The sequence below is a fragment of the Seriola aureovittata genome, chromosome 9 (assembly GCF_021018895.1).
Source record: "Seriola aureovittata isolate HTS-2021-v1 ecotype China chromosome 9, ASM2101889v1, whole genome shotgun sequence".
Classification (NCBI taxonomy): Eukaryota; Metazoa; Chordata; class Actinopteri; order Carangiformes; family Carangidae; genus Seriola; species Seriola aureovittata.
The window spans coordinates 3,176,000-3,190,990 of NC_079372.1; the positions used below are offsets into that span (position 1 = coordinate 3,176,000).

The 14,991-nt window shown below is 44.0% G+C and overlaps 1 protein-coding gene across 6 annotated transcripts in view; it reads right to left on the reverse strand.

Annotated features, from left to right (window-relative positions):
* The window catches only part of casz1 (castor zinc finger 1), a 75,159-nt gene that overhangs the window by 29,904 nt on the left and 30,264 nt on the right, over positions 1-14,991 (reverse strand). For all 6 annotated transcript variants that reach the window (XM_056384157.1, XM_056384158.1, XM_056384161.1 and 3 more), the window contains exon 2: positions 1,279-1,839. In XM_056384157.1, the coding sequence (XP_056240132.1) occupies positions 1,279-1,839 (561 nt within the window). The remainder of the gene's footprint in view (positions 1-1,278; positions 1,840-14,991) is intronic.

A 14,991-nucleotide genomic window follows, 5' to 3' on the forward strand; every position in this document is an offset into this window, starting at 1 on the left:
CTGAAATGAAACCTGCTTCATTTTCTGAGAAGCCCCTGCCCCCAATTCTGTGTGGCCAAAGCTACTGCTGTACAGTCTGTGAAAACAAATGAAGACAAAAAGAGCTTGTGCACATGACTCTGAGGTAGATACCTAAACCTAGATGAAAGACCGAAAAACTGTTAAACTGATGTGAGCAAGCACAAAACAAAACTTGTTTTTGTACCACAACAACCGGTCGCGCCTGCAAATTGCTGTTTTTTTTCTCTCTCTGGTTGTCTCTCAGGCTTTATCTATTCATATAACCGGCAACGTTTTTTCTCCTTTTTACAGCTCTGTGTTTTAACTTCTGCTATACAAAGGCCAATCTCTCCTATACTGCGTATGTGTCTAGTTTCAAGGGTCACAAAGTGTATAACTGTAAAGGGCACTTTCTTAAAAGATTGTTTGTGCAGTTAACACATTCTCTTGCTACTTCAGCGTGACTGTTGGAACTCTCTGCCAGCTTTATCTATTTGATAATCAGTAAATTATACCGAGGGAACATCATGTCACAATTAAACAGAGGTTATTATGAGTCATTTACAAGAGCACATAGTATTAAGGAATTTATTAAAATATGTTCATGTCTGCTAACAATAAATACATGGAGCCATTGTTGTTTGTGAGAAGACAATAACGTATTTAAGCGTGATATGCCACTGCAATATAACTTCCCTATTCCTGACTTTATTTGACAATTGATCTCCTGTATTCCCCAACTGTGAAAAAAAACCCAAATTCCACCAAGGCCCACTACAACTCCATGTAATAGAGGAGCTTGAAGCAGTGGCTAAGTTTAGTGAGCTTAGGGAAAAATCAAAGACTCAATATGTAATCCTGGGTGTAATATGAAGCTTAGCCTGGCCCTGCCATGCGCTGTTGGCCCACAGCTGCTGGGAGAGTGCATAAACGGCCTTACGTTGAAAGCCTACTCCATTTATGAATTTCTTCGTACAGTTAACCACACACTGACAAGTTACCCCCCCCCCCCAGGCCTGCCACTTGAATCTGTCTTTGGGGTAATAATGTCACTGGCTATTCATAACGTAACTCTAGAGTGTGTCTTTCCAATATTGGGCACACGAAAGCTTATGTGGAGTGTCCCTCCGCCCTTTATCTGAGCCTTTGCCCCTTAATACTATGGAGAGGACTGTTTTGAAGGGCAAAGGTAGTGTTGGTGTAAGATGTATAAAAAGAGTCAAGTTTAGTCTGACAGGGACGTGACACTGCACAACAGGGAGGACAGTCACAATGTACCTGGAGAGGAGAAAGGTGCTTGGCGACTCGGGGCCTCGCTCGGCGGCATGTAGGTGTCGTCTTTTGAGGGCCTGTCATCCGCTTCTTTGTCGTCATGGTAACTGCCATCCTGAGACCCCGCCACAGGATCGGCCTCCTCCGCATTGTCTTCCTCGTCGCTGCAGCCTTTGGGCTGTACCATGTACACGCCCTCAGGAGGGCCATCTTCGTCATTGCTGACTTTGAGTTCATGCTCCTGCTCGTCGTCAGGAGCTGGCGGCTCGTCGCTGTACTCGCCGTTGACCCACTTCTCGATGGCCTCGCGTCTCTTCTGGTCCTCCTCTAGACTCTGATTCAGGCTCAGGCTCTCGGGGAAGTTGGTCTCATTGTCATCGTAGTGGGAACTGCCACGCTCACTGTTTTCTGCTACACTCTGGTCTCCCTCTGCATTCTGGGAGCTGCTGTCGAACACCACCTGGCGGCTAAGCTTGGCACAGATAGCATTGAGTTTTAGGCCACCTTTCCTTTTGGCGGCCATCTTGGATTTTCCTGAGGTCGTTTCAGTGCATAAACTCCTTTCAGCTGATGGAAAGAAGAACAAAAACAAAAAATGTACAACATTAGTCAAAAGAAATCATAATAAGACTCTCAGTTACAGTTTAAGAAACATTTAAAGAAATATAACTCCCTCCAAATGAGATCCAGGTATGCTTTCAGTATCACCAGAAACAGATATGAACCAGCTTTTCCATGTCAGTGAATTAAGCTGATTTTGAACATCAGAATGGAAAAACAAACTGATATAGAACAACAGTGGCCGCTGCTATTAATAACATCCAAAAGCACTTAACAATAACAGCACAAGACTAGAAGGACACCCAGAGATACTGTACATATCTCTCTAAGTCACACCTCTTCGGTCAGCTCAGAGTTTAACGCAGTGGTGGAAAAAAAAAAAAGGAGAAAAAAAAAAAAAAGCACAGGCAGCTGAAACCACAGGCAGATAGGTATCAGACCCCCTACGGTACTACAAGCAGCAAATACACGGCTACATAATCCTTCACATGACAGCGCTATAGAGACACTGTGAAATGTTATCTTCACTCTCACCTCAAGAGGCTGTGGTCTTGCTACTGAGTGGGGGGCTGCTCAGCATTAAAGCTGTCAGAATGTGGAGCGAAAATGCTGAGCACCTTTTGGGCTTTTTGGAGCCGTGTTCTCATGTTGGCTATTCAGAGAGATTAGACTCTATAACTGTTTCTGTGGAGGCTGCTGATTTCACTTTATTAACCGGAAAATAATGCACCGTGTGTATATCAGCTCTTTTCTACTTTTACCGTTGATGTAGCCAAGAGGGCAACATGGGTACGTCACGCAAGAAGAATAGCAGTAGTTCCTGTGTTTTACATGTCTTCACTTAACAAGACATACTACACAGGCTCGACATTTTTTTCCCCAGTGTGGCCTCCCTGAACAATAGAGTATGATAGAGTGTGCTTTGGGGCAGGAATGGGTGGCATTATTTCAACCCAAGTGGGGCTATCTTTATAACATGTCCTCTGATGAGGCAGGAACAGCTGCCTGTGGCATTCCATATCCAGAGCTGCCTTTTTAGGGCAGAAACTGCACACTGTTACCTTTCACTTGATTTCCAGAGCCACCAAAGTTCACCTTCCAACAACATTTTCCAGACTCAAAATCAAGGCCAGATCTTTATCGTGTTGTAAATAACTTTTAAAAAAAAAAAAAGGAGGAGGAGGTGAGTGTGAGTAACACTGTATCTACTTGTAGATTGTAGATTCACCAGGGATCAGACAACCATGTTCACTTTTTATTCAGTAGTATGTAAAGCTTTGTCAGTCGAGGCTCTGTGGAAACTGTTAAACACAGCAGAGATATTTCTTCTTGTGTGAAGTTGTATTGAATCTTAACTCAGCCGCACTGTGTGTAAGATAATAGACTATACTGAGCTACGGACACACCATTTCAGCAGAGAAAAAATGTGCGATATCAGAGGTAACAAAGTTCTATCTTAAAGACTCAATTCACTTTCTACAACAATGAGTACGAGCCTCTTCATTTCCCTTCAGCCATAAAGCCAAGCACAATCATGTGTGAGCCATTGCCAGCATTATGTAAATCACATCGGTGCAACATAAAAGCCTGTTTTCATTTTCTTTTGCAAAGCTGTGGCATCATTAGAGGATATACAATTTGAAGGAGTTTACAGATCACCCCAACGCCAGACAATGCACCCCCTGCTCCCCACACATGCTTTCTCAGTTACTGTATTTACATTGCGAGCTTCCTCTCTGAAACAATGACTTCAGGAATTATGTAGTTTTGAGGGGGCCATATATCAGCGGCACATTACTGTACAATTTAGTGTTAGACAATTGCTGGCAGGGGTGAAAGGGTCACCTTTTAGAAGACAGCAATTTTGAAAGAAAAAAAATCAGCTGGAAAAACTATTAGGAAGTAGAAGACATAAATTTTCTAGATTTTTCTTTTTTTTTTTTTGAAATACTCTCCAAAGGAAGATTGAGGTCATTTGGGTGTTGCAGTAGAGGTGATTTTTTTCTGTTTACTGTGTTCAGTATTTCATGCTTTAACTACTGATTTCCTTTCCATTGCAATCTCAAGCTCCTTGTAGGAAATGACCCCTACGCAGTTGTTTCTTTCCATTAGTGCCTATTTATGTATGATTTTCTGTTAACAATAAGGAGCGTGAGTAGAGGACCAAGTGCTACTGGTTGAGGCGTCTAACTGAATTAACAGACATCTTAAGTGTACATATTCAGTGTTTCCTTCTAAAGGTGCGGCATGCTTTAAAACAAATTTAATATTGTGAGCTTCCCCCTGAGAAGGAACATGCTATGGTTGGATGGTTTATGGAAGCTGTCTAAACTATTATTTATGCTGAGGGTTTCTGTCCACAGCAGCTTTTTGCCATTGCTTACAATAGGGATTGCTATGGTAACACTAAGCTGTTTACCTCAAGTCGTTTGTGTGCATGATAGCGTACAATGAGATAAAATCTGTGGGGACCTACATGAAAGAACAACTTTTCCCTCTGGGACCAACTCCCCCACCTCCCTGAGAGTCCAGTAAGCATTCTGCCTTATTAATGAATATCAGAAAGAAAAACAACACTGTCACATGCATTGGACATTATTTACAGTTCTGTTTTAGCCTGGTGTGCTAATTGTCAAGGAGGAGACACCTCAGTAAGCACTGGGAGGTGGAAAAAAAAAAATAGGCAGGTTTGAATTTGAACACAACAGCTGAAACTAATTTTTCCAACTGCTTATGTTAACTGTGACACTATTTTTACTGGAAACAGTGCAGGGCCACAAAGGAGCGCCATATACTGTCTGTATAAGGCCAAAACCTGAGGAAAAAGTCAAGAAACTATTTTGACTGCATTTGGACTCGGTCTGGTTCTTTTTCATCTTCAGTCAAAAATAAGTGCATCATCAAGTTCTTTTGGGTCCTGTTTCTTGTCAGCGCTGGATGACACAGCTCGTGTTCTAGTCTAGCCTGCCGCACTGACAAACTTACTCTTCCACAGCTCTAAGCCCCACAGGTCTTGTTGGTTTTTGATGCAGAGTCTCTGTTTGTGTGCCACAATGATATCATGCCCAATCAAGTGGTGTTTCAAATCCTAATAACGCTGTTGGAAGTGCATTATTTGTGTGAACGTGCGCAGACTATAATCAAGGCAGCTACGGGTAAGGGATGTGGGAGTTAACAATAGTTGTGACTGGCGGGGCTATGGCTTTACCTCTTTCTGACATACAAGACGAGGCGGCTTACATCCAAACTACTCGTGTAATCATCTTATGGGAAATGTAAAACCACATATGCAACATATAGAAAACCAAATAACCTGACTGTATTGTTCATTCAAAGTGCAGTGCTGCACCAGGAACACACCCACCTCCTGCAGAGTTGTCAGTGTGTATGGAGCGAGCACACAGGAGGGTCCGTATATAAGAGAGGTAGATATTACTTGTTTAAACTGAGGCTAATCTCTTCACCTAATCAAACACAGGTACAGGGCTTGTTGTAGATTCCTGCTGAGTTTCAACATGACTGACACAGGGACAAACCCCCCGCAATATCAGGAGTTAATTAATACAAACAGGGTCTGGGAGATGTCTGCTCAGCTCAGGATTATTTTACAATACGCAACCGAGAGTTGCTCCAGCTCTTTAAAAAAAAAAAAAAAAAGCGCAGTTATAACTTTATGAACCTTTGGCAGATTAATCGACAAGGCTGCAGCTCCCTGTGTGTAGCTCAGTGAACCTTTTGTGTCTCCGGCTCTCAAGGGAGATGTATGTATGAGAGAGTAAGCGTGCATGTGTGTTTCAGGGAAACCACTGAGCCACACAGGCAAACATGCACAGACACACTTGAAAATTACCATGTTTTTATTTTTGTAAATTTAGGGCTCGCAGGAAGAGAATGTTTTCCTCTTCTCCCCCCCCCACCCCCACCCCTCCCCTTGCATGGTAGAGAGGTTGCGGCAGCCGCAAGGAAGTCAAGCGGAAAGCCACTGATGGACAACTACGCCACGACACCCAGACCCCAGCATCTGGCCCCTCTCTCATTTTTATTACACAAGAATAACAATAAGCGGGTCGCCGACCCCGCAGTGAGATTTTGCCACAGTTTTCCAACAGTCGGTGCAGCCGATGCTGAGAAATTTCCATTTTTCCGCATGCATATTTAATTGAGTTTTGTCCCAGTGGTGCGGAAATGATTTGTTTTTTGCTCTCTGTTCACTTGACTCCTCTTCGGAGTCGCTAACCCTGATTAAGACGTTCCCGTTAATTTCCCAGCGCACACCTTTTTTTTGTGCATTAATGGTTCTGATCGTCTAATTAAAACTTCTCAGCTCGGCTGCTGATCACCGCTCGTTGTGCCTCTGACCTGAAGTTTTAATTGCCGCATCAGAAGCGATAATAATAATTTTGAGGTTCTGATGATTAAAAACAATGCCATTGCCAACTAGTTGATAGATGGGGGTTTGGGGGTGGGCACATCTGAGGAGAAGTTTATGTAGAGAAGGGATTTAGAAACGGGGCTGTAAAGGTGGGTATACACTACCAAGGAGCAAGAAGAGCGGGGAGAGACTACTATAGGCGAACAGCGAGGCGAGGGGGGGTGGGGGTGGGGGTGGGGGGTGGAAGAGCATATGGAAATCTCCCAGCCCTCCTGTCCTTCAGAGTCTTCCTGACGAGACAGGTTTGGCTGGGACTGGGACTTAGCTTTCCCCACCTCAAATCTAAACCTGCCACTGACTGATCCACCTCGGAGCTCTACTCACTCGGCAGGTTTGCCGGGTTGGGGACGAGAAGGAAAAAGAGATAGAGAGAGCACGAGCGAAAGAACGATAAAGGGACATAAAAGATGACGACAGTCCAATACCCTCTGCTTATTTTCATAAAAAGATAATAGCACAGTAGGTTCAGTACAAAAGGCACATTGTTCATAAAGTGACTGAATGGAAAAAAGGAACCTACAGTGACTGTTGTCTCTGTCATAAAACATGATACTGATGAGATATGATACGCAGATTACTGTCAAAACAGGAGAAGTGAGTTTGCTTGTGATCTTCTTTTAAACAGTACTTTCACACTGTACTCTGCAGATCACACAAACTGCGGTGATGATAGGAAATGATTCAGGCATGAAGAGAGACTGTGCACCCAGTAAACTCGCCACCAGCACTAATCAGTCACATTTTGTTCTTTTTTTTTTCCCCTTTTTTTTTTTTAACCACTGGATTTCTAATGGATTTTTTTTTTTAGGTTCCACTACAGGATCAATGTTTTGCATACTGTACATGCACGCATGCAGGCACACACATACAGTACACAGACACATGGACATACAGTCAGGAGGTAGCTGTCTTCTCTCCGCTTGCCCCTCGCCCTCCCCCTCCCCCTGTCCCTCTCTCTCACAAATCTATTTTATTATTAATCAGTTGGTTGCACATCTGTCTGCTTGTTGTGTTTTTTTTTTTCTATCAATAAAGCACTTATTGCTTTTAGTCTAGAATGTGACCTTGCACATTGTGTGCTGTCTTTCTGGGGGTGCCGACCTTGAAGGACCCGTTTGGTCTATTTCACTTCAGCTCCGTCCACGGGCTGTTATCAAACACAAGCCCTCAGCCAAGTGCCACGCTCCCGTCACACTGCCGCAAAACACAAACAAGACGCTGCAGGACAAAGGCAGACACGAACGGCCCCAGTAACACACACACTGACTGCACAGGACAATGGCTGAAGAAAACAATGTATATTTCAAGTGCAGACGGAAGAGGAAAGACGTTGAACTTGAGGGCAATCAGGCAGGAAAGTTGAAATCTAAGGACAAATACGCCCTCCGCCTTCATCACAAACAGGGTAATTATGGTATTTTCCACAGCAGAGGACAAGCAACCTAAAATGGTCTAAGGGAGAAAAAAAAAAACAATCTGACATGAGTGACAAGAACCATTCTGACAGCCACGTACCAAAACAGCCAACTTTTATTCAGTTTGCTGCTTAGGGTAATTCATGGGACACACGGCTAACTTGTTAAAATTGTACATGAAATCTGGACTCACAGCTGGCACCAGATGACGGCTTAATTTATAAGTGTGTGTGTTGCAGGGGGCAGAAGCTTTGCTTTAAAAAAAAAAAAAAAAAAAAAAAGACAATTGCACACAGTCGGGTGATTCCACGGACTGAAACAAGCAAAATTTATTCCTGCAGCTTTGTTTTGAAGCTCAGCTCCCACGTTCGTTTTTTAAGACACCAAGGGTGCAATTTGATAAGCCAACCGCCATGGTAAATGAGCAGACGACCCCTGTGTCTCTCCCTCATGGTCGCTGAGCTTGGTGCGCCAGCAATGCAGTGTGGGTAGTACAGTGGAGAAGGGGCTCAGCGGTGCACCTCTCAAGGGCCCTTGAGCTAATATCTGTACAGATTAACTGCTTCAGTTGTATTTTGGTCACGGGGATCTCTCGTCGCCTTTGTGACTTGTTGGGAGGGAGAAGGGGAGATGTGTGTGTGTGAGTGTGTGTACATACGGCGGTCACACGAACGTTAGTTACACACGTTCTTCTGTAGCAAAGTGAACGGCCCGCACGTCGAAGAGGTCAGGAGCCCCCGGACTGGTGTGTGTCACTCCGTGTCATTATCTTCGGGGCCATATTTAATTTACCAGAATCCAGAGCCACACTGCTGAGTAAGTCATCCCCATCCTCTTACCACCACCTACCCCCTCTATCTCTCCACAGGACACACACACACACACACACACACACACACACACAAACACACACAGTGTCAATCCTCCAGGGTAAACTCAGCACACGCCGCTCCATTAGTTATCAATTAAGTCTGGAAATCTCCACCTGGCTTACACACACAGATGAAGCGGGCGCATATACATAACACCCCTCTCAACAGGAAGTTGAGGAGAGCGTGTCTTATTTGACTACGAGTGTGTTTGTGTGTCCGCGCGGGTGGCACTTTTGTCCATGAGGTTAACCTTGATATGAGGCCCTGTCAGGCCAGATAATGTCAATCAATGACAAGCCCTCACAGATAACCCCTAATGTGAAGCCTAAAAAGCAAAGCTGTTTAGATCTTTAGACATGCCCCCTTTCACCAGCATATGAATTGCATTACAAGGAAATGAGCTGTGGCATTTCTTTAATAAGACTCTTAAGACATTTTGACAGCATATAAGGCACTCTGCCGTAAAAAAAAAAAAAAAAAAATTAAATAAAGCCCCCGCTGACAAAGCCTCCTCACACAAGGCAGTACTGTGATGGGCAGATCCAAGTTCCTGTTAAGTGGAGGAGAGAAAAAGACATGTAGGAGGGGGGGGTAAAGAAAAAAGAAGGGTGGACCTTTCCCTTCTTTTTTCTCAAGCTCCCGGGGACTTCTTAATTGATTTCCAAGGTTATGTTTCAAATTTGTTTTTCAGATACGGGGGCCCTGTGAATGAGAGTGTGAGTCAATGTTTTTCAAGCAATTTCCCTAAATTCTGCCGAGCTCTTGTCTCAGATCTCGCTGACCTCCCTGTCCCTCTCCTGCCTTTGCTCTTTTTCTTCTCTCTCTCTCCTTGAAAAGAAAGAAGGAGGTGACATTAACCCAAAAAAAGCATGTATTTCCAGACAGGATGCCTGCGCTGACAACATCGATCCCTGGCTACCATTAAAACATTTGCTCTGCCTGACAGACTTTTCCTCTTTTGGACTTTATATGCGGTAGAATGAATCACAGGTGCCCGTTAAAATGTCATCCTGGGCAGGTTGTCTACCTGTCCAAAAATGACCCATGGCTCAATACAGATAGGAGGCTTTTTTTTTTTTATCACATTCTAAACTTCACTCTTCAGTGTATTCTTCTTACGAAGCACAATTAAATTTTGATCAAAATACATTCTTTGTAGGGCTAAGAGAGGAAGTGATGACAATGAGTCTTCCTGCTTGTGGGATTTGCATTTTTTAGAGCCCAGGGCTATGATTCCCCTGCCAGAACTTTAGTTTGTTATCTTTTACTTTTCTGATAAGCAGGATGGAGGTGACAACAGGGTTTGCAATGATACATGACATTTTTAAAGAGTTTGTGTGTCCGTGTGTTGCTGGGGGAGTGCGCGTACGTGCACGATCCACTGTAAACACATATGTTAAGTGGCCGGAGCCAATATTAGGGGTGTGTGTTGGTGTGCCGCACGCCTGCTCGCAGGGTTGTAGACAGCAGGGCATTGTGTGCTCCCTGCGCTCCTTCTGCTCCTCTCTGTCTAGTGGCTGCAGGTCACGTCATCTGCACTGAGACACACACTGTCAAATACGCTAGCTGACATTTCTACACACTCAGGAAAAAAGTGATCCACAGTGAGGGTAAACACACTCCTGTGCCAGTGACAGCACTGAAACAGTGTGCTTTACCAAAAAGTTCAATGTGAACTGGAGGCGGAACTAAACGTGGCAGTTTTCACCTAAAACAGGAACATTCTTGTTTCTGGGAGTTCAGTAGGGGGAGGAATGTGCATGACTGAATTTGAAGGGGTGATAAAACAACACTCACAATAAGGGAGAAAAAAAAAAAAAAAAAGACTGTGAAACGATGAAACAAGCAAAGCTGCTTTACAGGAAAAAAGAATGCTGTCTATTTTGGGTCTCAGTATACAAAAGGAAGTGCTGCTAAGTTGACTCAAACAAATAAATTTGCTTTTGATAAAACCACAGCAACTACTTTTGCATTCTACACCAAACCCACTTTGTTTCCTGCAGCTTTATCTTCATGACTTGCCACATTTGTGAGAAGCCACTCACTAAATTGTCAAGCACAAGCAGCTGAAGGATTTTCAAACGGTGCAGTGTTGACGGCTTAAAATGTAATTTTATTTTAACAGTGACATGTTAAAGGAGAGCCTCAGAAGTGTAGGGAGCGCTTGCCTATTTGCGCTGTATCCAGCTGCCCGTTTTACATTTCTGCAACATTAATATTCCTCTTATTATTATTTTAAAGTGAAAACGGATACTCTGTTGAAGTGCAAATCTGATGAATTACGGGAGCAGATTGCTGCTATTAATTATTAAAACCTATTTTATAAATATTCAGGTCTGTCATGCATCTAATAATGAACGCTTTAGAGGAGGTTACTTCCCGTGCGCATCCTAATGTGTCAGAAATATCACTTTTAATCACGCTTGTGTCAGCGAGTGCTGGGTTTGAACCTGCCGAAAAAATCTACCAAATCAAGGAAACTCAGGCAGCCTACTACTGTGCTCATCACAGCTCTTCCGTTCCTGCTGTTTCACATGATCCAGGTTCTTCTCCTGCCCCGTCTAAAGAGGTGGTGAACACCTCTCAGCTTCCCGCTGCATTCTTACTGTGGTAATTTGAATGGAGAATAATGCATCGGCAGCACTCTACCTTCTGGACACACCTAGTCCCAGCGCTACTGCTGCCATATGCTGTGTTGATACATATTCATAACACTTTCTCGTGTGTTGAGTGTCGGTGTGCAATGAGGCTTAAATGAGTGTCTCACAACTTCAAATGGGAAGAGGAAAAAAGAAAAAGAAAAAGCCGCGCACAAAGAAAGTTGGACTGCTCTTCCCCTTTTCCACTTTCCTCTTTTCTTCCTCCCTCGTCTGAAAAGACAAGTTCGGGTGCTGATGTGATCCCAGCGCTTTTATGGAGACCGAGAGAGAGGCTGCGGAGTTTCAGGACTGTCTTCAAGAAGCTGTGAGAGGCGGCGACTGTCAACAGGGTTCCATGAACTGCGCTGTCAGGTGGTCTCACTGGTGGGGCGAGAGTCCGTGGCACTGTACCACGACCCCGTACACTCCAGCAGTATATACATATGCTGCACAGAGCATACACACAACCAGACAGAGAAACACACACACACACACACACACACACACACACACTGTGGAGCACTCTAAGATTAACGCTGTCAGAGCTACAATGATACCCCTTCATTATCTGCACACGGGGCCTCCTTCGTGCGCTCGCTTGCCTCACTGTCCTCTCCACTGCTCCTCTATGGAGGTAGTAATTACTAAAGCTAACATTTCTTGCTCTCTGTGCCTTCAACTACCCTCCGCTTCCCCATTATTTCTTTCTCTTTTTGCGGTCTTCTCAAATGCCTTTCCAGACTTTTGCCAACTGGTGACACAGCTGAAGGTATGCCAACGTCGCTGGCAGCACCAGCGTGACTCACTGTGTTTGTGTGAGCGCTGTATTATGAGATTATTGGGTGCCCAGCTGATGTGCAATAAAGGCCCAGTGTGGTACCCTTAGATTCAGATAAGTCCTCTGGGTCAAATACTCATTGTGGTACAACAACAGAGAGATGCTTGATGTACTAGTGCAGTATCTGTTGTACTATACATTGTTGGTTTAACAGGCCGGGATCAGAGAGATGCTCCCTCTGGCATGGCATTTTTCATTACTAACAACGCTCTTACTCTTTGGCTTTCTTCTTCCTCTCCCACTGGAACTATGGCTTTATCAAAGGTGATAGCTTGCTCAGGCACATTTTTCTCAAACGTCTTCTTCAGCCAGCCATTTCCCAAGATGCTCTCGGGTAAACGTCACTCATAAAAACCGGGGAAGATTTGATGGTGAGATCAAAAAGAAAGGAAGGACAGCGAGGAGAGCAGGGAGACAGGGGGAAAAAGGGGAATGATACCCTCCTCCCCCATCCGACAGCAACGAGTGCTGAGGGTAATTCCTCCAAGCAGGGCCTGTGTTTTCAGACGCAAATACAACAAAATGCCGGGTACTGCCATGAGACATCAAAATGGGCGATTTTGACTTCAGAGGGTCTTCAGATGCTTGAGGAGTTGTCAGTGTCGGGCCGGTGGGACTGAACAGAGAGAACAGAAGGTACCAGAAGGCTGTTAACAACCAATACGGGAACCACGCCAGAAAGGCCGTCTCCTCCCAAAATGCCAGTCGGCACCAGATCAGTAAAGGCTTCCACCATACTGTAATATCCCACCTGAGCACTTTCATCCACTGAAAGGGAAATGGCTTGAAAGTTTATCATCTGCTGTGTGTCTCCTCGTTATTGTGCCACTGGGATAACACGCTAAAAAGTAAAAATTCCACAGGTAGGTGCCATAAAGGCAGAAAGACAAAACGCAAACCACACACAAAGACTTCTTATTTTTTTTTAGGAAGGAGACTGCGGGCGCCAACAGGTGCCTCGAAAGTAGGATTTTTTTATGTCCTTTGCCTTACAGAGAGATTTTCATCAGCAAATCAAAGACTTGCTTCGTTGTTTGGAGACCTGAGTTGTGTCGTGACACGCCGAGAGGGACGTCCGCATTTTCTCCGGTGTTGTTCTCGCTCATTCTTGGAGCATTAGGCTCACTCTAAATAGCCTCAAGGAGATTAGGCTGGCTCATATTCAAATGCACATTTCTTCTAAAACCCACTCCATGAGTGGGCCAAGCAGATCAGCACAGGAGCCTGGTGAGACGGTAGTCAGAGAAGATTCTGTCATGTATAAATCAGCTGAGAGGAGGAAAAGAGACAGAGAGGAAAAGAGAGAGAGAAAGGCTGAGGTAAAAGACAAACAAGTGTTGGCTCTGCTATATGAGTTTAGTTAGCTAGAGAGTTAGTGCATGAGTTATGGCTAGCGAAGGGCCGAGGGACGCTGTATTTATGAGGGGACTGAGTGAGTGTTAAATCCCTGGTAAGAAATAAAGTTGTCCTTGAGCGAACAGGGGAAACATTTCACTCAGTCTAAGAGGTGCCTTGAAAAAAATGAAAGCCATCCCTCTTCCAGGGGAAGCACGGCTCTGTATTCCCTAAAATTGCTTTATTCCTTAAAAATGCTATAGATCACATCCAAGTGGATTGAATCTCATATTTGAATAGAGAGGAGGATTCTCCGTGTGCATGATATCAAGGGAGTTCATGAGCCAAGCAAAGGGAAAGAATCTGATTCTTCTAAAATTGCATGCGGATTTTCTGAGGGATCTTTGGCTAAGGGGGTCTGCCAAAACACACAGTGCACTTGTTGCAGTGCAAGGGTTCATCCAAGAAAAGTTTTCCATTGTGGTTTACTGAGGAAAAAAAGAGGGGTTTTTTTCAATTCAAATATTTGAATGTAGTTATCGAAATGAGCCTATATAACATGTATATCTATCCATCTATGTATCGATATCCACACATATTATATTTCAATTCTTTTTGTCTTACAAAAAAAAACTTGTAATGTTGAGTGGAGTCAGTTAAAAAGAAAGAAACAAAGGAAGGCACATGGCCAAGGGAAAAGGAAAAGCTTCACATTGCACTTTGTGCACATCCAAGTCTAACTCAGACCTCTCTCCAAACCCCTGCAGTAGTAATAACAATTATTACTTAAAAAGGCTATATTTTTGCATTAACTTAAAAGGCTATATCTTTTTCTTCCCCTCCAGCCTGTGCGGCCTCACTTACCCTAAGTATCTTCATAAATCACCAGTTACTGTTAACATGTACTCCACAATTCAGTCATCAATCTCCTACCAGGTCAGAGTGAAAACAGAGGGGGAAATGTCTGCTTAGTAAAATGTCTCTCTCGTGAATGCTGCTACCACCACCCACTACTCAAACACACACACACACACACACACACACACACATACAGACACACACACACACACACACACAATATGCACGTAGTGCAGTAGCGTACACACACACCAGTTAAATAACAAACACACGCGCCCGGCACACAGCAACCAGAGCAGTCCTATGGGACACTGGAGCGGTTGCCAGATCGCCACGGTAACGCAAGCCAAATTCAATTCTGACTTCACCTTTCACTCGGGAAGCTGGTTCCATTTGTTATAAAAACAAATAAACAGCAAGCGTGAAGTTAGAGCTGGCCAACTTCCGCTTTGTCTTTCTTTTCTTTTTCTTTTTTTTTTTTTTTTCTGGGCCTCAACAAGAAATATCAGGCCCAGGCTGTAGCTGTTTGAGAGACAGACACCCACTGGGCCGCATGTAAATCTGTGTTTATGTTCACAGACACAGTATTTATTTAACCAAAAGGAGAAAATCTAATTGTACATGAGGAGGATTATTTCTCTAAGAACTGTGTCTGAAGAAGGGAGAAAAGGACTCTTTAGCCTTTCTTAAACAGACACTATTTACATCAGCAGAGTGGAAAATCCCTCCGATGACAAACCTCTCCATCACAACATCTGTATCTAAACAG